The sequence below is a fragment of the Hylobates moloch genome, unplaced genomic scaffold (assembly GCF_009828535.3).
Source record: "Hylobates moloch isolate HMO894 unplaced genomic scaffold, HMol_V3 SCAFFOLD_4, whole genome shotgun sequence".
NCBI classification, from domain to species: domain Eukaryota; kingdom Metazoa; phylum Chordata; class Mammalia; order Primates; family Hylobatidae; genus Hylobates; species Hylobates moloch.
This window is the reverse complement of record NW_026652279.1, coordinates 174,761,154-174,784,253: the sequence shown is the minus strand read 5'-3', so window position 1 is coordinate 174,784,253 and position 23,100 is coordinate 174,761,154. Positions and strand designations below refer to the sequence as shown.

General features: G+C 57.2%; 1 protein-coding gene across 3 annotated transcripts in view; it reads left to right on the top strand.

Moving 5' to 3' along the window:
- Positions 1–1,309: 1,309 nt before the first annotated feature.
- RASA3 (RAS p21 protein activator 3) overlaps positions 1,310–23,100 on the top strand; it is a 133,748-nt gene continuing 111,957 nt past the window's right edge. Inside the window, exon 1 of one of the 3 annotated variants that reach the window (XM_032151428.2) lies at positions 1,310–1,499. In XM_032151428.2, the coding sequence (XP_032007319.1) occupies positions 1,445–1,499 (55 nt within the window). In that variant the 5' untranslated portion in view covers positions 1,310–1,444. Of the gene's footprint in view, positions 1,500–21,197; positions 22,044–23,100 lie in introns of those variants that run through there. The other 2 variants (XM_032151430.2, XM_032151429.2) reach the window with 2 other exon arrangements.

The following is a 23,100-nucleotide window of genomic DNA, read 5'->3' as shown; positions in this document are numbered from 1 at the left end:
GTGAGCACCAGGCATGCAAGGGCTGACGACAAGAGAGGCCCCTGTTAGCTGCAGGCTCCCAGCAGTCAGGGGAAGAAAGGCCATTAATTTTTCCAGCACATGGAACCGCTTTTTAGGAAGCGAAGATAAGCAGTGGAAAAAGATAGGCCTCTATCTTCATGAAGCTCCTGTTCCTCTCTATGCAGTGTGTGTGTGTTTGTGTATGTTCACGTAGGTGTGTGCATGTATGTTTAGTGTGTATGTCTGTGCATGTGTGTGGGTAGTATACGTGTGTGGTGTCTGTGTTGTGTGTATATGAATATACGTGTGCATGTGTATATATGTACATGTGGTGTGTGTATGTGTGGTGTATGTATGTAGGGTGTGTGTATATGTATGTGTGTACACATGTGTGTAGTATGTGTGTGGTGTGTCTGTGTGTGGTGTGTATGTGTATGTATATGTAGCGTATGTGTGGTGTATGTATGTGTGTATGTATGTGTAGGGTGTGTGTGTGGCGCTGGGTGCAATGAAGTTTTGCAACATAAAGGAGGGAGTGTAGAGTCTCAGTTCATACACACACCTACATGAACACACACACACAAACATACTCCTCAGAGAGGAGCTCAGGGAGGAGGAGACTTCGAGACAGAAGAAAGGGAGGTGAGGGTGGTACCTGCCCATGCTGCGGTGTGCAGGGAGACTGGGGTGGGGAGACCTGCCCATGCCGGGGTCTGCAGGGGGACTGGGGTGGGGTGACCTGCCCATGCCGGGGTCTGCAGGGGGACTGGGGTGGGGACCTGCCCATGCCGGGGTCTGCAGGGGGAGGAGGGGGCCTGCCCATGCCGGGGGTCTGGGGTGGGGGGCTGTGTGTGCGTGTATGTGTCCCCGCCCCCAGCCCTCCGCCCCCCGCCCCCCGCGTGCGTCTGCAGCAGGTGCCTTCGGATCGCGTCTCAGGAGCTGGGGCTGGGCGCAGGATTCCTCCCCTGCCAGACCGTTGTACGTGAATTTCTCTTTGCAAAGTTCATCCGCGAGTGAATCGCTCAGCCTCGCTCAGCCTAGCTCAGCGGGCTCGGGCCGCGCCGGCGACTTCCCTTCGTCTCTTCCGCCAGGCAGCCCGCGGGGGTCCCTTCCGCTTAGCGGCCAATTCGCGGGGCGGGGGCGGGGGCGGGGGCCGAGGCCTCGGGGGAAGCCGATCCCTGCGCCCCGCGGGTCTCCGCCGCCCGCCAGCGCCGTCCCTGCCAACCCCGCCCCTGCAGGGCCCGGGCCAGTTGGGAGCAGGGGCCGGGCCGCGGGCGGAGCCTCCCGGTCCCCGCCCTCGCCCTCGGCCAACTGGCGGTCCTGCAGGCGGGCGGACCCTCGGCCGCGCTCGGGGCTCCGGCGCCGCCGCTCCTCCTGCTCGGCCGGGGCTGCCCGGGCTCGGCGCGCGCTTCGGGGCGAGGCTCGGCGGGCGCGGACGCGCAGCATGGCGGTGGAGGACGAGGGGCTCCGGGTCTTTCAGAGCGTGAAGATCAAGATCGGTGAGTGTCCGCCGGCAGCGACGCGTCCGACCCCCCAGCCGGACCCTGTCCTCTCCCGCGCCCGCCTCCCCTCCCCAGATCCTTGCTGGGGACCCCGGCGGAGACGCCCTCCAGGCGCGGCGCGCTCCCCGGAGAACGGCTGGTCCGGCGCCGCGGCCCCTACCCAGCTCCCCGCCTCCCCGGGGCTCGGGCTGGGTCGAGTCGGCTGCGGGGGAACGCGGCTCCCTGCGCCTCCTCTGCGCCCGCAGCGGCCCCGGTCCCTGGTAGCGGCGGAGGAGGTGGGGTCCCCGCGCCGAGGGACGTCTGTCCGCGTGTGCGCCCCCGCGTGTGCGCCCGAGCGTGTGCCCCGCGTGTTTGCAGGAGTGCGCGCGCCTGAGGCTGTCTGGGCGCCAGCACTTCAGGTGTCAAACCCACTGACGTCGGGGTCTCGGCATCTCCCTTTCTCCGCTGCGCCCAGAAACTTCCTTTTCGGGGAATGTGGAGGCTCCTTCACGCCTCTCCCCAGGGGCATGAGGCCCGGGCGCGCTGCTGCTGCTGTGCGCGCGCGTCTGTGCCTGTGTGCGCGCGTGTTTGTGTGTGCCTGTGTTTGTCCATGTGTGGGTGGGTGTGTGTGCGCGTGCGTTTGTGGGTGCATGTGTGGGTGCATATTTGTGTGTGGATGCATGTGTGCGCGCGTGTGTATTTGTGTGTGGGTGCGTGTGTGCGCGCGTTTGTGTGTGTGCATGTGTGCGCGCGTTTGTGTGTGTGTGCATGTGTGCACGTGTGTGTGTGTGCATGTGTGCGTGTGTGCTGGTGGGCGTTCTGGCTGAGGGCTCCCGCGGGGCGGGGAGACCCCGGACCCATCGGCACCAAGTCCTCCTCCACTGAGAAGTGGCGGGCGAGCTGGTGGCGGCCAGGGCCTGCGAGGCTGCGGTTTTTCTCTGGGCTTCAGCAGCTTCTAAAGTGGGCTCCGGGAGGCGTTTCCGGAGAGGCGGCTGTGTCTGGACTTCTGGTTTATCTGGAGGGATCTGCTTTTCCCTGGTTGTTTTATCTTGGGAGAGTGATGTGGAAGTCCTCCCCCTCCCCCACAGCAAGACCGTTTCCTGGAGTGACTGTTCCATATTCATGCCATGGGTGTGCTGGACCACAGCGCAGTTCAGGCTGGAGAGGCTTCCAGGGCCTGCGGTGTCGCGGGCCCCACGGTCCTTCTCCCCCACTGAGCCGCACTTCGCAGCCGGCCTCTTCCCCTGTGAAGAGGCCTCCGGGAACGGGCTGAGTGTCAGTTGTTGATGACATTTGATGCTGCCAGAGGCATTCCCGCTCCCCTAAACCAGCGGGCTGTGGGCTGTTTCCTGTCGGCTTTATTTTGGTTTGCGGATCATCGCTGAGACACTGTCTTGATATTTGGCCCAGAAGCGCTGCAGCTAGGATGTGGCAGCACTTCCGCTTTGAGTAGTCCAGAGAGGAGGGATTTCTTTTGTTAATGTGGTTTAAATCTGCTGTCACTTTCATACAAGAAAGCCAGAGTTGGCGCTCCCTGAAGTGTCTGAGGTCGCCTTGCCTGGGTGGGGAAAGGTCGCGGCCCGTGGGGGTCAGTTTGCTGCTCTTTCCTTCAGCCAAGGCTGCTTGGCTCAGCGAGCGAGTCCGAGAGGTGTGAGAAGCACTGGGCTTCCTCAGTCACGGGGGCAGGAGGGCTGGAGGTGGGTGCCCCTGTGGGGCAGTGCCAGGTCTCCAGGCAGCAGGCAGAGGTGGCCTGGGGCTTTGTGGCTCGGGGGTGGGGGCCCACAGCCGGCACAGCATGCTCGCTGTGTACCCCAGGAAGGGCTACGCTTCAGTCCACGGCAGGGCTTTACAGAAGGCATGGGAAGTAGAACAGGAGGGCTAGGGAAGACCAGAGTCTCAGACCAGACGCTCAGACCCTGAGTGTCCCAGAAGGCAGCTTCACCGGCCTGCGGGCACTCGGCCCCACTTCCAACAGGCGTGGGGGTCAGGCACCCCTGGAAGATCCCTTGGAGAGAAGGAGGTTTGGAGATGCCACCACTTGGTCAGGCTCTGTGCTCCACTTTAAACAAGCCAGTGAAACCCCGACTCAGCCAAGGCTTAGGCTGCTCATCCCATGTGGGGCCTGGATATTATCTGAACCTTTGACCCTCCCAGGGGCAGCAGCAGTGAGGACGGGTAGAGAGGCCCAAGTGCCAGCTGCCCGACTCTCTGGATGTGGCTGCAGCGAGAAGTCCCCATTTCCTCTCCCCTCCAGAGGTCACCTGCAGGGCCGGCTGCCTGAGGGGTATCTGTGACCCAAGTAGCTGGGGAGACAGGGCACCTCCTGCATTCGAGCGGAGATGCAGTCTGGGCTGGAGACCCCGAGGGTGACCTGTGGGTGCGCTGGTTTGGGGTTAGTCTCATGTAACTGTGCTGCTGGCCTGATACCCCGGGGTTCCAGTGGAAAGCCCATCTGTAGAAGCGAAGTGGAGGATGACCCTGTGCGGCGCTGGTGCCAGGGGGCCACTGAGCTCCTCAGGCTCTTTCTTTAATCCACATTCATGGCCAACCTTGGCTCTGACTTGCCCTGCCTGAGTCCCTGGTCTTGAAGATGCAGACAAGACGGTGCCCCTGTGGTTGATTTGAGGGCCCCTCGCCGTCATTCACCTCTGAGTGTTGTCTCCAGGCACGCTGGATTTGCGCCTGAGTCTGCCAGTGATTTGCTGCGTGACCCAGGACCCGTGTCTTCCCCTTCATAACCTCATTTTTCCGTTTGCAGAAGGCAGGCAATTGTTGTCTACTATATCCGGTGGGAACGTACAAGGCAGTGTTGTTCAGGATTAAGTTAACACCCTGCCCCCTCCCTCCCAGAACAAGAATTGTCTCTAAAGTTATACCATAAGCACTTCTCCTACTACTCATACTAAGAAAAAAAGGCAGCACATTTTTGGGGGGATTGGGAGCTTTTTTGTAAGGTATAGGGGCACTGGCCATTTAAATTCTTACATAGCTTTGAAATGTGTGCTGGTATGTGGCCTCATTCAGACATTGAAATTGGGAAAAATGGAAAGAATCTCTTCCTCCTTTCGCCTTCCTCTTTCTTTGTCCTTCCACCTCTTGCAAGTGAGGTAATAAGAGGGAGTGCCACGTAGAAGTGAGGTGCTTCGATGGTAACAATTTGGAGTCTTTGTCTTGAAGAATCTGGCTTTCTGCATTTCAGTTTTGTGGAATCATTTTGGATATGGCCTTCTGCACCCTTTCACAGTAGAGTCTGTGTATCATGCATGACGAGCCACACTTCCTATGTGATCGCTGCTTTGAGGAAGCCGGTGCTTCTGACTTTCCATGAGTCAGGGACCCACAGGGAGGGCACTTCCGCCACGGCCACGGCGTTGTTTTGGGGCCCCCGCCCCCAAGGCGTGCAGTGCCTCCTCCCCTCGCAGTGGTGTCTTCCGTTTCCACAATACTTACTGCTTGTTTTTAAATGGGCACCTTATCTTGATACATGTGTTCAGTAAAGAGCAATACACAAGGTGTTTCTCTCAATCTGTTAAAAAAAAAAAAAAAAGAAAGCCAGCCCTGCAACCCAGGATGAGAAAGGCTCTTGCACCGTTGTGACCCTGCCGTCGAGCTGGAGGCAGTCAGCATCCTGGGAATGCCGTCCGTGAGAGGCCGGGCCTGCCGCGTGCTCCTCGGTGGGGCTTCCCGTGGCTCTCTGGTCGTCCCCTTCTTTCTCCTTTGGGCTCAGTGCCTGTGGCTCCACTGGGCTCTTGCCCCCTTCCTATGAGGCTGGAGCTTGTCCATGAAGAAGACCCAAGGCCGGTCTGGCCCAACATTGAACCGCTGGTGCCTGCGGGCCTGTGGGGCACTGAGGGCCAGGGGCTGCCGGCCTCCAGCCCCAGCTATCCCTCTCCTGATCACAAACAGAATCCCACCTGAAGCAGGAGGAGGCGGCACCAGGTGAGAATAGGGAGAATGACAAGTGGGGTGCCTGGAGGGTCCCCTGGACTGTGCCTCCCTGGCCCCAGCTCCTGGGCTAGAAGGTCAGGGCTCCGGGCCCGGCTCTGCTAGAAGTGGCAGCTGACAGTCTCAGCCTGATGGACTCCCTCACGGGAGGTGGAGGCCGCTGGTCACAGGGCTGTTACAGGCATCAAATTAGGTGATGGTCTGTTTAATAAGTGAAAGTAGCAACAGTGTCTTCACAGGGCTCGGGCTCACTCAGGTAAGAGAAGTGTTTTGTGAATGTGAGGGAGGGATACTGGCCATGCTGTGGCTTTCCCTGTGTCTGTCTGACAGTGTAAGGAGGGGCCGTGTGGCCACACATGGGCCTTGGCATCAGAGATCTTAGATTCCCCTAATGCTAAAATTAACTTGGATATTTTATTAACCGAGCTCAGCTAAGCTGCCTGTGCTATTTTTAACCCCTGAGGACGAAGGTGCAGGGCTTGGCTGCACCTGGGAAACAGCAGGGGCTCTGGCAGGGGCAGGTTCAGCCTGGGGCCCGGGCTTTGCCTGGAAAGGGGAGTGGGTTTTCTGTGTGTGTGTGTGGGTGTGGAGGCGGGATGCAGATGCTAAGGGGGTCATTTCCATATATTATCTGATTTTATCTAAATTCTCGAAACTCCACGACACTGAGGTGGAGACAGGGAGACCCACGGACTTATCCGGGCCCAAGCGGCCCAGCTCCATGGGCTCCTGGGATTCGAGTTCTTCTCCTCACCACTTAGTATTGTCCATTAATTTTTTTTTTCTTTGAGACTGAGCCTCACTATGTTGCCCAGGCTGGTCTCCAACTCTCCAACTCCAGGACTCAAGGGATCTTCTGCTTCAACTTCCTGAGTAGCTGGGACACAGGTGCTCACCACTGCAGCCTGCCTGTCAGTTTGGAGAGCTGTTTCTTCTCTGTGATCTTGGATTTGAATGGAGGGAATCATGGAGGGTTGGAGAACAGAGAGACTTGTTGGTGACTTTAGGGACACACGGCAGGCGGTGTTCAGGCAGGGAAGGAAGGAAGGGGCTGCTGGTCTGTGTGGGTGGACAGTGGCCTAGGAGGCCCAAGACACAGGGTGTGCTGGGCTGGGAAGACAGTTTGGAGATGCAGAGGTGATCCTTTCAGCAGGGCCACAGCCGCCCACCCAGCCTTCAGGCGTGTGAGCAAATGGTGCCTGGCAGGTGGACTCAGCCAGGGTGCCAGACTGGAGGGCAGAGTGTGGACTGGAGGCAGCCCTGGGGGTGTCATTCCTGGAAGGGAATCTGGCATTGGTGGAAAACACTTTGGTTTGCTTCTTTGGAGCTAATGGAAGCAAATGAGGCATTTGGAGCTAATGAGCGCATGAACCCCACAGGCACAGAGTGGATGAAGAGGGTCTACCTGAGGCTGTGGCACCCTGTGTTTGCAGGTGGCGCGTCATGTTTTAAACATAGACGTGTATGTGTTTAGAAAGAGATGGATGTATTGGCTGCAAACAGCCACAAGCAAAGTGGTGGCTGCTAAGGTTTTGAAAATGAAGGCTGCTGAGTGATGGTGCGAGGGGCTTGGTGAGGAGGAGGGCTCCTGGGGGCCCTCGGAGGAGAGGCGGACGCAGCGAAGCCACTTGGAATCAGACACCCGAGACTGCGTGCTGGCCACGTTTCTTGACAATTCTTTGATTTTAGATGACCCCTAACCTCTCTCTGCCTTGGTTTCTTGGTTTGTGAAAGTGGAGGCCAAGGCCTTCTTTTGCAGAGATTAATGGGACTTAGATGCACACAGGCGCTTCCCCTGCTCAGATCTTCATAGATGGGAGGTGTTATTCTAGCAGAATTTGAAGCTATCTGTTCGTCTGTAATGAACTGGACTTCTACGTGTGCAAATATATAAATTGAAAAAGAGCTACACTTCACTAAGCAGGAGGGTGTTGAGAGCCGGGAGAGCTCACACTCTGGAGAGGCGGCTTTTGTTTTTGGTCTTGGCTGTCATCTGGGTGTCTGGGAGGGATGGCTTTGAACGTGCTCCTGAAGAGAGAGTGAGGTCTCAGGAAGGGCAGGAATCATTTGGGTTGGGCTGGTGTGATGAGATGCACGGCCTGGCCTTTGAGGGGCCCAGATAATTTGGCCGGAGGGGCCAGTGGGACGTGTGGATGGGCCTCTGGCCGATGGGTCGACAGAAGGGGGCACACGGGGTCCCATGGGGATGTGGTGTCACGCCCTGCAGGTGCCGGTACCTCTGAAGGGTGCGAGTTTGGACAGCAGTTGTGGAACTGTGGTGGGGGGTCGGGGAGGCAGCTCACTGTGCACATCTCGTCTTACACAGCCGCGGGTCAGAGCAGGGGTCTGTGTTCATGCAGGAAAGGAGGGGCTTGCCGTGAACCAGAGCTTCTAGCTTTGAACCGTAGGTGAAGGCGATGAACAGACATGTCTACTGCAGCAGCACCTGTGGCCAGTGGCTGAGTGAGCGAATAGCAAACAGTAGAAGCAATGTTGAGGGTTCGGGTGTCCCCACCAATCTCCTGTCGAACTGTCATCCCCGTTGTTGGAAGTGGGGCCTGGTGGGAAGCGACTGGATCTTGCGGGTGGATTTATATGAACAGCTCAGCGCCATCCCCTTGGTGCTGTTCTCACCATAGTGAGTGAGTTCTCGCGAGATCTGGTGGTTTAAAAGTGTGCGGCGGTACCTCCCACTTCGTGCTCTTGCCCCCGCTCTCGCCGTGTGAGACACCTGCTCCCCCTTCACCTTCTGCCATGACTGGAAGCTTCCCGAGGCCCCCCAGAAGCAGATGCCTGCATGCCTCCAGTACAGCCTGCAGCACCGTGACCAATAAACCTCCTTTATTTTGAATTACCCAGTCTCAGGTGTTTCTTTATAGCAATGCAGGAACAGCCCAGTGAGTGATCGCCAACTGAAACGGTGATTGTGTCATGTGCATCCACACGTGGGCTGCTCTGTGGCTTTCAAGGAACATATTAAGCCCAGGCCAAACCACATGACTCGCAGGAAGTTCCACGGCATAGGATTAGAAAGAAGCAAAATGAGAGCGCCCAACACCACCCCCTAGAAGAACGATAAACGCAGATCAGATGAGTGTGCGCAGGTCGGGGATGAGACCCACACAGCCTGCTAATTGGATTACCTGTGGGAGGGCAGGAGTGCTGTGGTAGGAAGAGACAGGAATGCAAGGCCTTCCGTAGCAGCAAGTCTATGTCTATTATGCATCAACGTGCAACTATGTATACGGTGGGTGAGTGAGTGGAGAACAAAGGCGGAGCTTAGAAATCTTCCCTTCACAGATTGTAAGAACAGTGTCGGCTGTGGAGGACGCCAAGGCCGAGAAAGAAAATAACTTGCCTTCATTCAAGACGATGTGCTGTGTGGGAAATGCGTGTGGACAGGTGAGGGGGTGGTTCCGTCAGGCCGCAGCGGGCGTCCGGCAGTGACAGGCGGAGTGCAGTTGTGGCTGGCCCTTGAGAGGCCCCGGCCCCTGAGAGGTTTTGGGGCTCCAGCCTTTGTGTCTGGGAGGCTCTGGCACAGGTGAAGGGGAACTGAGGGTTACGTCACCTGCGACAGACGGTTCAGGGTCTCTCTGGGTGTGAGGCAGAGTCCAAAGTGAACAGTTACAAACGTTCAAGCTTTGCTGTAGATGCGAGTTCCAGAGTCACCGAGGTGCCCGGGAAACCCCTCGTCGGGCCTGGATCCCCGGAAGTGAGTTTCCCCATGGGTTATTGGTCAAACGGCATCAGAGTGTCTGGGAGATTTTGTTTTTTGTGAGTATTTTCTCAAAAATAGTGGTTCCTTGTTCTATGAGTGTCTGAAAATATTAGGTGCGTTTGTGCAGACAGGGCTGGATCCCTCAGGCTGTAGCTCTGGCTGCCCTGAAATTTGGCATTCTTAGTTTTCATTTTCAAATAAACTTGAATCCCACATTTGGAACAATCACCCAAATTTAAGGCTCAGTTTTGTTCCTTCCGGGGACAGTCAGTGCCCTGCTGGTATCACAACACAGCTAGTAACGGCTGCAGTGCTGACCTGCGTGTCCTGGGTCCCGAAAGACACCGTGCCGGACCCCAGGGGGCTGGGTCAGGAGACAGGAGCCGCACTGGGGACAGAAACCAGTGCCTTGACCTGGAATTGATCGAGGAACGACTCCTGCACCTGTTCCTTCCTCTTTACATTGTTTCTTTTATGCTACCCGAATAATTTCCAACCTGTAAAGAATCATCTGTCTTGGCCCTGACTGCCTATAGGATAAAATTCCAGAGGTGGAAAAGGGTCTGAGTCTTTCCTACACACCGTGGGGATCCTTTTTCTGACCACCGACCGGACAGATGTCCGCTCTGGACCTGCACGGGGGCCGTGGCTCCCAGCCCTGCATGGCCCACCCCGTGGGTGCCTCCCTCGCCCCAGGATGGGCCAGAGTCCTCAGCCCCTTGCTGAGAGCCACCCTCCCTGCCTGGTGCTCGTGCCGTGCCCAGGGTAGGACGGAGGATTCTCTGGGATGCCTGACAAAGCTCAGGGGTGGTTGTTACTGTGTCTTCCTGGAGCTTGGTTTTTGGACTTCGTCATCTCCGAGCTGCGGCCCGGGTCTGAATTGGGCGTGATCGACCCAGGCCGGCTGTTCGTGGGGCGTTGGAGCCAGTTCCCATTTCTGCGTTAGGTTTCGTTCCTGGCCTCTTCCCTGCTTTGAGGGGCTGCAGAGAGTAGCTGAGGGCCCTTGCGTGCACCCCTAAATCTTCTCTTTAGCTGTGTTCCTTCTGAAGGAAAAGGTTTCACTCTTCGTTTCAGCTCTGGAGCTTTCTTGTTCTGGTTCCAAACCCTCGAGGTGCTGGAGCAGCTAGTTTGCCTTGGTCTTGTCCCCTCTGTGTTTTCTCTTCCCCAGAGCAGCCATTGCTGTGGGAGGCCGAGGACCAGCCTCAGCCCACGGTCCCTGCTGGGGCGGCCACCTCGGCGTCCGGTGGTGACTGTGCCTCCTCCCCTGAGGCTCCAGGAGCAAAGTGCTGTCCCCAAAGCCACACTGGCAGCAGGAGCGTCTCCATGCCGGGCGCGCACCGAAGCTGCATCCAGGGTGTAGGGACCCGGGAAGGTTGTCTTGTGGTGGACTCTGATGACCACAGCCCAGGCGCTTTTGTGGCCTTTTCCTTCCTAGAGCCCCTTCTCGTGCCGCGTTGGCTGGGCCTGCTCAGCACTGTGGCAGCTGTCACGGCAGCCAGTGGTCCTTGCGTTGGGCAGCAGTGAGATGCAGAGGCCTGGAGTCAGGGCTGGGGCTGACCTGCCTCACTCGGGGCTGACCTGCCGGAGACCCCCTTCCTAGCTGCGTCCCCCTCTTGGGTAGCTGCGTCCTTCACTTGGGGCGGCCCCTGACGGCGCTGGCAGAGCTGGGTCGCAGCACCCTGGCCGCCCTGTGTGGAGGCCCCACTCATTCTTCCTGAACACTGTGCCCTCTGCTTCCACGTCAGAACATTTCCCTCCAATGGGCAGGGGCGAACCCGCCTGCACCCCCAGGCCCAGGTGCTCCCAGGTGCAGAATGAGCCCACCCACGGGGGCAGGCACGGCCCGGGGGCAGGAAGGAGGCGGTGGAGCAGGGGGTGGTTCGGCCCCAAGCGCCCTGAGCCTCCGGACCCTACTTCACTCTGGCCCAGGCTGCGTGGGGGTTTCCAAGGCTGGGGTCACACTGGTGGACAGGGCCATTAGCAGAGATTCAGGAAGAGGAACTGGTTCTGGGAAAACCATCTGCGCGCAGAGCCCAGGGGACTGGCAGTGCCGGACTCTCCTCCGAGGTCAGGGTGGGATGTTCCAACAGGGCTGGTTTTCCCATGGCCTTTGGGATGAGGGATTTTCTGGGGAATTCCAGATGCCCCCAGGCTGTAGCTGCCAAGCTCAGCCTTCTCAGGAAGCCTTGCTGGCTGGGGGTGGGGCTGACTGCCGAGGGGCCCTGGAGGCTGGAGCAGGCTGGGGAAGCTCTGCCTCCGTGGCCGGCTGTGCAGCCTGGAAGGGACGCCTGGCCTCCCAGATCCTCTCCCTCCCCGACAACTAATGTCCAAGACTCTGACTGCTGAGATTCTGGGATTTGCGGTGGGCCCCACGGGCTGGAATCTTCATTAGTTTAGGGGCGGTGGCTAGAGGTAGGAGCCTCTGGGCCCCATGTGCCCCTCAGCCAGTCACCTGCAGTGACAGTGGGAGTAAGTTCCTGCACTCGGCCCACAAACCTGGCTCTGCTAGCCCGGCTGCATGGTGCGAGGCAGGAGATTCCGAGAAGCTCCCTCCAGAGCATGCGGGGGGCTGTGCATACTCACAGCTGTAAACAACTAGTATCTCATTCGCTGTACGGGGCTAGTGCGATGGGCCACAAACTCACACGGCCATGGTGCTGCACTCAGGGACTGGTCTGGCTGCCCGCGTCCTCGGGGCTACAGAGGAATGAGGCGTTCAGTCTTTCCCTGGGGAAGCCGAAGGTCGAAGGTCGAGCTGTGCCCGAAAGGCAGAGGTTCAGGCTGAGGGAGGAGTCCGCATCCTTATGTTCCTCGGAGGTCTCCTCTTGTGACATGCTTGCACACGTATGCTCACCCATGACCCTGGGACCGTTTGGGGCAGGGTTGCATGGCCTGATGTGCAGTGTTGGGTGGAAGAAAGGGAGACTCCGGTGGGTTCTGCTGGCTTTTCCTTTAGCCGAGATCCGTGACAGAAGAAACGGGCCAATCTGTGCTGAGTAGGATGCATGGAGTTTAAAACTTCTCAAGCAGTTCTTAGTCGTTTTTATTCTACCCCACATGGCTGAGGCTGGGGACACTCTCCAGGCAGCCCCGTGGCTCTCAGGGGCCTGGTCCCAGGAGGCTCGGCGGGATGTGTTTGGGGCACCAGGGTCTGAATGCCCCGCGGGTGGCCTCCTGCCCCCGGCCGCAGTGCTAGGATGCACCTGCCTTTCTACTTTCCGCAACTTGAGATCTTTTCTAGCAACTGCCGTGCGATTTTCTAATATTTTGTATTTGTATAAGAAACGTTTTGTTTTTAGGCCCCACAACTTGTTCTTTTTCCTGATAGCTTTTCCCCCTACTTGTCACTGACCTGTTCTCTTAGGGGGCTGCGTGTTGTAGGGGAGTCCCCAGTCTTTAGACTGTACCAGAGCCCAAGACCAGCTCGGCTGTGCCACTCAGGGAAGCTCGCTGGAATTCAAATGAGACAGATGTTATTCTGGGAATAAACTTGATCCTCTTAGATCTGTGTGAGAAGAAAACGGTGGACAAACATTATGCTCGAGCTGTAATTAGTAAGAAATTACTGGTGTTCCTCCTCACCCGTGCCTGGTGATAGGAAGTCAGAAGAGAGTGTTTGATCACCTCTAGATCAGTATGTTCTGATGATGAAAAGTCCCTTTCCATGTTATCTGTGGGGCAGAGTCACACGGAGTTTCTCTGTGGGGATTGTCCTCCACCAGGGCTCGTTGGTCCAGACCCCTTGAACAGCATCGACGCCTGGCTGGAGAGCGGGGGGGGCCCTGATCGACGCCTGGCTGGAGAGGGGGGGGGCCCTGATCGACGCCTGGCTGGAGAGAGGAGGGGGGCCTGATCGACGCCTGGCTGGAGAGAGGAGGGGGGGCCCTGCTGGTTCTCTCGCTGCTGCTGGGGGATCCTGAGTGATCGCCCCTCAGAGGCGTGAGCAGTTGTCTCCAGGACCTCCCTACGGCTTCCTGAACTCCCCAGCTGGTCCCATCCGTCTGGAATCAGTGGCATTCCTTTCTCTCTTCATCATTTCCTGCTCCATTCAGCACTCCTCGAGTATTTAGAGAAAGGGTTTCTCAGCATTTGGACCCAAGAATGTGTTTATGGAAATCCTGAGTGAAAATGAAAGACTGGAAAGAAAAAAACACTTTTCACTACATTTTTGCTAAGTGCCTTTGTTTTTAAGTTTATTTTGTTTTATAAAGTGTATTTCTGTGTTTTCTTTAGGGAAGCCCTTTCTGCCCTCCATGTGCCCTTCCCAGGCCCGGGAAAAGAGCTGGGGTGGGTGGGTCAGGAGGAAAGCGGGGGCGTGGAGAGGGAGGGGCCGGCAGCCAATGTCATCCCCAAATAAAAGCGCTTTGATTTCTTTCCTCCAGATCATGATTCATTGTCATGGGTGACCATTTAGTTCTGTGCTCCCCTGGTTTCCTTCTGGGGACCCCACGGTGGCACCCACACCCAAGGCTTCCCTCTGGGTAGCTGCACTGGAACCAGCGGGTTTTATGAACACAAGAAGGCTGGTGTTTTTCAGGCAGGATACAGCTGCTGACTTTCAGCAGAGAAGGCCAGGCAGTGGGCTAGCCTGGTCTGGTTAATAATTCATCATAGATTTGTGGATGGTCACAATGAGTGTGAGGAGCTCGAAAGCTGCCACTCGCTTAGAAGCTAGTCCAGATTTTAGTGTGCCTGTGGCTTAAAAGTGGTGGTGACATTGGTTTTCAAATAAAATATTTCAGAAATATTTGGGACGTTTCTATGCATTTAATCAGAAAATTGTGAGGCTTGTAAAAATGTGCCATGCATTCTTAACTGGTGTGTTTATTAGGATTTGGGGCTAGAGTTGGGATGTGATAGAGTCAGTGTGAGATGGATGACTTTTTAAGGTCACCCACCAAAAGGCAACAATGGCAAAGCTTTTAGTTTTACTTGATGTGTTAATTACAGATATTAGTTAAAGTTATTTTTCAGAAGCTTCCCCACCCACTAAAATGTCCTGCCACAGGCACTTGGCTGGGGGGTTTGAGTCACACAGGCGGGGGTGGGCCTGAGTTTGCCCCCCTGGGGTTCCCAGGAGGCAGCTGCAGTCGTCGGGAGCCATGAACTGGGGCTGTCCCAGGATATAAGGGAAATATTGGCTGTGCCTTCCAGGTTATTACAGAGTAAGGGATAAATAAGACAAACCCATCAACGTGGCCACGTATTTATGAGAATCATAATGAGAATTTTCAACCTCCTTGGAGAGGTGAGCTACTATTGTGCTCAGGAAGACTAAGGCGCTTCTAACCGGCTTCCTGCGTACTCACGGACACTTGGTGTGCACACGTGCGCATGGCAACATCCACATGTGCACACAGGTGTGTGTGCATGCACCCCCCCACACACGTGCACCCGTCACACACGGGCACCCCTCACACGTGCACCCCTCACACACGTGCACCCGTCACACACGTGCACCCTCACACACGTGCACCCTCACACACGTGCACCCCTCACACACGTGCACCCCCACACACGTGCTCCCCCACACACGTGCACCCCTCACACACGTGCTCCCACACACACGTGCACCCCTCACACACGTGCTCCCCTCACACACGTGCACCCCTCACACACGTGCTCCCACACACAAGTGCTCCCCTCACACACGTGCACCCCTCACACACGTGCTCCCCTCACACACATGCACCCCTCACACACGTGCTCCCCTCACACACGTGCACCCCTCACACACGTGCACCCCTCACACACGTGCACCCCTCACACACGTGCTCCCCTCACACACGTGCACCCCTCACACACGTGCTCCCCTCACACACGTGCTCCCCTCACACACGTGCACCCCTCACACACGTGCACCCCTCACACACGTGCTCCCCTCACACACGTGCACCCCCCACACACGTGCACACCCACACTGATGCAGAGGATTCTACAAACCTGCAGGCTCCACGTGAATAGTGGAAACTGTATTTGCAGAGTTAATTTTTCATTAAGTAAAATTATTAGGCTGCCATTGAATAACTTTTTTCAAATAACTTTATTTAAAGTGATAAAAACACTTTTATCATTACAAATAAATTAAGCATGAACTCAGTAGTGTTTTGCCTCTTCTAAGGGTTCGTCTGCCGTAAGGCGCAGTTTTCCCTCTCATTTTAACGGCTCTGACGGGTGCCACTCAGTTACCAGTTTCCCCTTTCCCAGTGGCTTGGAACTGAGGTCTGTCCTGCGCTTGAGTCTTTTGGATTCCTCAGAATGCGGCATGTTTATGAAAAAGCGTTAATAGGAGGTGTAGGGATGGGGGTCTCTAGGTTGATAGAGAGGACAGTATTTCTAGTTTATGTATGTGTGTTTCAGAGTTGCAAATCACCTCAGATAAAATAGGGCCCCTTAGACAAGACAGCAGGCCTGGCCCGAGGGGAGGGGTGTCTGTGATGACCTTCTCAAGGCCAAAAACGTCAGGACCAGCAGGATTCCTCCAGAGAATGTCTTCTTGAAGAGCGTTGGCTGCACGTTGCAAGGCCGGCTGAGAGGGCACAGGCCCGTGGGGGACCCGGGGTTCCGCCCCTGCGCCGCTGCCAGTCTCTGGCTGTGTGACCTGTCACCCTTCAGGCCTCAACATCCACACTCATGTCAGCAGGGTGATGACAACTTCCCAGGGACCCCAGAACGTCACCTGCCTCAACTGCAGGCGGCCTCTGAGCACGTGTCCCATTCACAGAGCGTTTGGGTTTCTTCTTTAAGCACGCTGGTTACGACAGAAAGTAAAATATTAACTGAGAAGAATCATCTCACATTTAAACATAGCTTCACACAAACACATACATCTGTAGCAACGGAGTTACAGGAGACTGAGAAGGCGTGGGGGCTCCTCATCATTCCAGGCTGTGCTTTTCCCTTGAGAAGCAACAGAGGTAGGAGACTGCGGCTGTTTCTGACCTCCGGACCGGTTAGAGAGCGTTTGTAGGGTAAAAACATACACAGGAGGCTGTGTGTTACGGGAGGAGCCACCAAATGGGCAGGCGACAGCGCGGGGAACGCGCGGCCTGCAGAGGGCGTGGGAATGACCAGCTGCCTGCGCTCCGCCTCTGACGGCTTTATCTCTAGGGCACGAGTCTCTTGTGACAGGAAGTGAGTATTAGCGAATCAGTTAACCATTGTGTAAACTGGGAAGTTGTCTTGTGATCAGCCTTCACACAGGCAGGCACCTCCCCCGCGTGCCCGACACTAACCCAAGCCTTGTGTTTTGTGGGACACGTGGCCTCGCCCGGGCCGAGGGTGGGTGTGACCGTCCAGCCTCTGTGTCACCAAGGTGGCGTGTTCATTTATTGAACTCACATCCTCACCAGCCGTCCCAGCAGGAGACGCTCGGGAAAACTGCTACTGCACGGCGGTACAGGGCCGTAAACATGTTGCCGCTGGGCATAATGGAAGCTGCCGGTGACACCACACGCGAAGCCTCCCATGGGTTCCAGGTATTTTTACACGGCCAGACCTGGCCCTGTGCCTTGTTCAGCGGCCTCTCTGTGGAGAGGCCTTCTCCTGCCGGGACCTGCAGCGGCCCACAACTGGGGGTGGGGCTGGGGGTGCTTTCACCCGTGGCCAGGGGTCGTGCCTGGGAATTTCCCACCTTAGCACCCCCCGTTGTCCCCGGAGCTGGGAGCTGTGGGTCTTTCCACGGTCAGTCACGACTCTGCCCTGTCCCTGCACACGAGGGCAGGTGGCTGAAAAATCAATGCCAAGTAAGCTTTGGAGGGAGCGTGTTTAACCTGCCCTCGGGTTTACGCCGAAACTCTGCCCACATATTATCAAGGGATGCTCATAAACAAAGGTTGGCGAAGGATGAAGGAAAATAAGTTGCTTTTATGAGTCAATTAAATATATAATAGTGCTCAATTCATTTTGGCCTGTGTGGTTTAAAGACCAGACAAGAATATGCTGTTATTTATTTAAAGGTAAAATGAGAGTCTGGGCCCATTTTGCACCATTTAGCAAGTGAATGGGTAGCTTTTGTGGTCAGACCTCACTTTGGCTGACAGAGCTAGGAAATGTGCAAGGAGCATTTGCTGATCAATTCGTCTCCCTCCATCCGTCCGTGTCCCCGTTCCTTCACCCCCGTGCGTGCCAGGCCGAGATATCCCAGAGAATGTTTCCAGAGGAGTTCTGGACTCGAGTCTAATAAAGGAAACCCCAGGAAATCCAGAACAGAAAGTTAGCGTGTGACAGGAGGAAATTCGTTTTGCCGAATTTGTGGTTGCCATGGGCCGTGCTGAGGATAGGGCAGGTCTCTCTCCCCTGCACAGACATCGCAGACGCTCGCCGTGGTGGGGTGGATTGATGGACGTGGTGAGAGCTGCATGGACATCGCAGACACTACAGACATCTCAGACACTCACCATGGTGGGTGGACCGATGGATGTGGTGCGAGCTGTATGGACATTGCAGACGCTCGCCGTGGTGGGGTGGATTGATGGACATGGTACGAGCTGCATGGACATCGCAGACACTACAGACATTGCAGACGCTCGCCGTGGTGGGTGGATTGATGGACACGATGTGAGCCAGCCAGTCTCTGATGGCAACTGTTTTACATTCCCGGGTAGCATTTGTCCCCTCTGGTTTTCTCATTGGCATCTTTCTTTTTAAGAAATTCGTCAGAAGCAACGTGGTTCTTCCCAGTGAATGTAGCAGAGGTCTGCTTGACATTTTAGATATATTTCTCCAATTCTCCTTCAATGCGTTCCTCGCCAGCCGCCGTGTGCTGTGCTGAGCTCAAGCCACAGGCGCGTCTGCCCAAGTGCTGGGCCCTGTCGGGAGGAGCCGTCTGAGGCCCCCAGTCTCCATGGAAGGAGTTGCCTGTGAGAGACGACGTGCCAGGAGGAGGCTGGTGTGGCCGAGCAGACAAACTTACATTCAGAGAAGCCTCATCCGTGGAAACAGCCCAGGAGGGGCAGCAGCTGCTGGGCTCTGGAGTTGGCGTGTGGCTTATGGCCGAGCATCCCCTTAGGATCATCCCAGCCCTCCAGCTCCTGCCCCCAAGTCAGGAAAGGCTTCCTGTGCACGGCAGGGCCTCCACGCACTCTGGAGTCCTGGCCGGCCTCTGCTGGGATGGGCTGGGCCTTTCTCTGAGCCCCAAGGGCCTTAGTGCCTCCCAGCCCCACCCTCCAGCCCTCCCTGAGCTAAGCACCTTCCCAGCCTCCTGCTGGCCTCTGATTCACTCTCTGAACAGGGAGTGTTGCTTTTTTGCTGACGATTCTCTTGGAAACCCTTTGAGCTGAGAGATGAGCCCACAGCAGTGCCTCTGCCTCAGATGTTGGTGTACCCTGCGGCCCCGTGGGGAGTGGGCGCTGGCAGTCGGGGCGCCTTGGCTGTGGGAAAGGAGGACCACGCTGGCCACAGAGGCCTGAGTGTGTGGGACCAGGGCAAGCAGGGAGAGCTGGCATACCCCCACCCCATTCTCCAGTTACCAACCCTTAACCCGGGGCTCTCCTAGCGGCGTCCCCATACCTGCAGGACCAGCATCCCCTGGGCACGTGCGTGAAGTGCTCGTGGCAGGCCCCACCCCTACAGAGCTGGGGCTGGGATTTCTCTTTCCACAGGCCCTGCAGAGAGTTCCCGTCCGGCTGGAATCTGAGACCCCGGTCTAAAGAGTGTGATTCTCTCCCTGCAGAGTATCAGGAGCAGACCAGCTTCCCGAACAGTCACCTGCAGAGCTTCTGCTCCTTCGGGGAGGGCCCTGACTTTCTAGTGGTGGAAACCCTCCACCTGGCCAGGTTCCGGCTGCCCCGGGCCGTTGGAAGACTCCGGGGATTGATGAGCAGATGCAGAGCTGCCTGGAGCTGGCCTAGCCCCTGGTGCCCTGCTAATGCCATTTTTTGGTAACACCCATTCACAATAGCCTGGCTGAGGGTTTTTTTCTCTTTCTCTTTATTTGCTATCACTAAATCCATCCGATTAAAAATTAGCCTGGTGTGCCCTTGTCCCAGGTGCTGGAGGGGGTGCCTGGGGGCCTCTGTTTCCAGGGAGAGGGAGGGACAGTGTCACTTATGGGACCACACAAAGGGGCGAATCTGCCTTTTGCTTTTGTCTCTTCCGCTACAGCTCCCACCCTCGCCTGTTCCTTGGAACTAGCGAAGTCTGTGCCTCCTTCACCAGCATAAACAGAAGCTGTTTTAAGTTGATGGGCCCCAACCCCAACCCAGACACAGGATCCGATGATCCTCTGGAGGCGCCGTTTTTGCTCAGTTGCAGCTGGGGTTGCCCTAATTCCTGACCACAGATGGAGGTTTACTCTGCTTTACACATGAGGGTTTCTGAACAGCTTGTGTAGCTAGAGGCTGTTTTGGAGAAACAGAGATGGTCATGGACATAGTTGCAAATACCAAGGCTGTCAGTGGACGTGGAGAGGCTGGGCTCTGTGTGACGCAGGAAGTGACCTTTCCCTCCTTAGAGGCTCAGCCTGTTAGAGCTCAGCCTGCAGCTCGTTTGTGCCATTCCATGTTGCAGTTTCAGGTTTTTTTTTTTTTTTTTCTTTTTTCCACTTTGAGCAGCCCTGGATTATGACAGGTGTCTGGCGATGTCTTTCCTGACCAGAGCATGGCTCAGCCCCCGACCGGGGCCCACGGCCAGACCCGCACTCTGCTGCCCCCCAACCTGGGACACTGTGGCTCTCTCAGGAGGATTCTCACTCCCCAGACAAGCACAGTCTGTGGTGTCAAGCCTGCCGGTGTCCGGATGGGTGTGTCCTGGTGCTGTGAGGCTCCGGTCCGGGCCGTGGGGACTCGGGAGGCTGAGCGGGTGAAGGTGGCTGTGATGTGCGTGTCACGCCCTGTGCAGGTGCGAGGAGGGGCTGTCGGTCCTCACGGCAGCCAGGGAGGAAGCTTGTTGTGTTTGTTGCTGATGAGGAAACGGGGCTCTGGGAGGGAGGTGCTTTGCCGGCTCACGCTGGGCCACAGCTGCCTGCTGCTTTCCTGAGAAGCCGTGCAAGGAAGGTGGCGGCCGAGTGCGCGGAACCTGTCCTGTGTGGGGCCAGGGGTCATGCAGCTGTGCAGGGAAGGAGCCGCAGGCGTCCAGTGAGCGGGACTGTATCCATTTCACCTTATTTTGGACACTGAGATTTGAGTGGCACGTAATGTTCACAGGCATGAAATGTTATCCTTTTGATAATTCTTAAATTACTTAACATCTACCTCGCAGGCGTTACGGCGCAGGGTTTGGTCAGGGGCCCGGGCCTGTCTCTCCCTGGTCCCGGCAGCCGTGTAAGCCCGTGGACCCGGAGCAGGGGTCCAGGTTCCAGGCCCTCCTGGGCACTGCTGAATTCCATCCCACTGACTTTAAGTTTTTATGTTTTATTCTGAGCATTTCTGTTTCTGTTGATTCATTCTTTTTTTCTGGTTATAGAAGGAATGATTTTTCTCTTACCAACCACCCAGGCTGCAGCCCCGCGTGACTGGTCAGGTTTCTGTGATGGGGAGAGATGGGGAGAGGGCCCGGCCCTGAGGTCTGTGTCTCACGGCTCTCACTGGGCTCCGCCAGACGCTCGTCGCCCTGAGGGTGCAGCTGTGGCCGCATCTGTGGGTGGCTGAGGAGACGGGACGTCCACCGGGCAGTTGCGCCCCAAGGGTGTTCTGGGGGCTGCCTCGCGTCCCAGAGCTAGACCCACACGATGCTGAGCCTCGTGCCCCCGCGAGACCACCCCCGGTCAAAGAGACCCAGTCCCCGGCCTCGTGGCCCTGCGCCAGCCCTGCCCCTGGTGACGTCACTTTGGAAGCCACAGCAGGAGGAGGCTGCTCGCGGCGTTTGGAGCTGGAGGGCCTGGTCTCCGGGTGTGCGCAGCCGGGGTGGAGCGGAAGGAGGATGAGCTTAAGTCAGAGAGTCCTGGGCTCCAGTTTTGCTTTGATGTTTATGTTGCTTTTAGAGAAAACAGCTCAGCTGCGCTTTTCTCCTCTCCGCGGCCCTCGTGGCTGATCTGCACGGAAGAAGATTAGAGAGGACCCTGTGTCAACGTCCGCAGCCCACCGCAGGCGCTGAGTAAATGTCGGTCGGTGTTTTTCTCACTTTATTTTCAAGCTGTCATTGGCTTGGGATTTTGTAAAAAGCGGCTGGGGTGTGGATGGGAGTGGAGCTCTAAGACGCTTGAGGCAAGAGGAGGCTGTGAACAGGTCTGAGGGTTTGGACTGGGGACCACGCGGCGCAAACGAGCTGAGTTCGAGAGAGGCCTCAGTGCCTTGAAAGGCGCCGGCTGTTTACACTTTTCTCCCAAGACGGAGGCCTCACGTGGTCGCTGTTCACACAAGTGCCAAGCAAGACCCTAGTGCCAGAGGCGTGGACTGAAAATGAAGCCACCTGACGTCCTGTGACCGTCACGAAGCCGGTCGTGGTCGGGGGCCCGTGTGTGTGTGTCTGGCCGGGTCCCTGCTGCCTGCCCTCTGGCTTAAGGAATCCAGTTGAGAAACGCTCCCTCTGAGCGCCCTGGGGTTCCGACCCAGCTTGAGGTTGTAAACAGGCGGAGGGCGCCGAGTGGAGAGGCTTTGCCGTGATAGAGACCTGGGCCTGCCCTGCCGCCGTCCACCGGGATCCCACGGCAGCCTCGCCCTCCGACACCCGCACGCTGCATGCGGTGGACTGAACTGCGGGACGCCTGCGTTGCCGCCGGTTCTGCTGTTTGGGAAAAACTCTCTGTGTTAAGTTGGACCTTCCTTGTGACTGATTCAGAGGAGCCACATTGTTGCGGAAGGGCTGGGACCCAGACACAGGGTCCGGAGTGTCCTCGAGGTATCAGAAGAACTCCTGGAGAGCAAGCCGGGGGCTGTGTCATCGCCACACCCTCCGTGGGTCCCTGCTCCTGAGTTAGGCTGTGCCCAGCCGCCCAGTGACTCAGAAGCTGTGCACACAAGGTGTGAATCCCACCTTGCTCTAGTGCCAAGAAAACAGCACCGTGGTGATGGGATGTGGATAACGGACACGGGTGACAGACAGGGGATAATGGACGTGGGGTGATGGACGTGGGGTGATGGATGCGGGGTGATGGACGTGGGGTGATGGACGTGGGGTGATGGATGCGGGGGATGACGGACGCACGGTGACGGACGTGGGGTAACAGATGCAGAGTGATGGTCGCGGGGTGACAGACGTGGGGTGACAGACATGGGGTGATGGACACGGGGTGATGGACGGGGTGACAGATGCGGGGTGATGGACAGGGGATGACAGACGCGGGGTGACGGACAGGGGATGACGGAGGAGGATGGGTTGTGGGATGACAGGACTTCTCAGCGCTGGTTGCTCCTGCCTGGGGGTGGGAATGAGTGGGAAGGAGAAAGGCTCGGAGAGGTCCTTATCCAGTGGCCAGGAGCGGGGCTCAGGTTTTTCGTAGTGTTCAGGGAATCCCGCAGAGCCCCTAGGGGATGGCGGGGCCACCCCCACCATGCCGGCGGGAAAGCAGGCTTGGAGAGCTTAACCTCTGAGGCGGCCGTGGAGAGTGGCACTCAGGGGCTGGCTCAGGTCCCAGGCCAGCCGCGAGCTGATCCGCGTCAGCCTCTGGTTCTGAAACACTGAGCCTGGCTCCATTCTGAAAAGTGCAGCAGTAATTTGAGCCTTGTTCTGAATGGCCCCGCTGATTCATCCTGCTTTCGCAGGGCCCCTGCTGAAGGACAGTGGCTTCTGCTTCCTCTGATCCTGGCAGCCTGGAACTTCCTGAGAGGACTGGGCATGTGGATAGCCATGGTGGGGGAATGGGCTCCCCTAGACACAGTCGCTTCCACAGGAACCTTCTAGAGCCTCACCCAGGGCAGAGCGGACACCCGCAGCCTGGAGTTCCGGGGAGCCCCGGCCGCCTGCCTGGGTCATGAGGGACAGGCCAGCCCCCAACCCTTGGGTAGGAAGAGCCCAGGCCTCAGACAGGACAGGCACCTGGGTGAACAGACGGCTTCCCCTGCAGGACGAGCTGCAGCC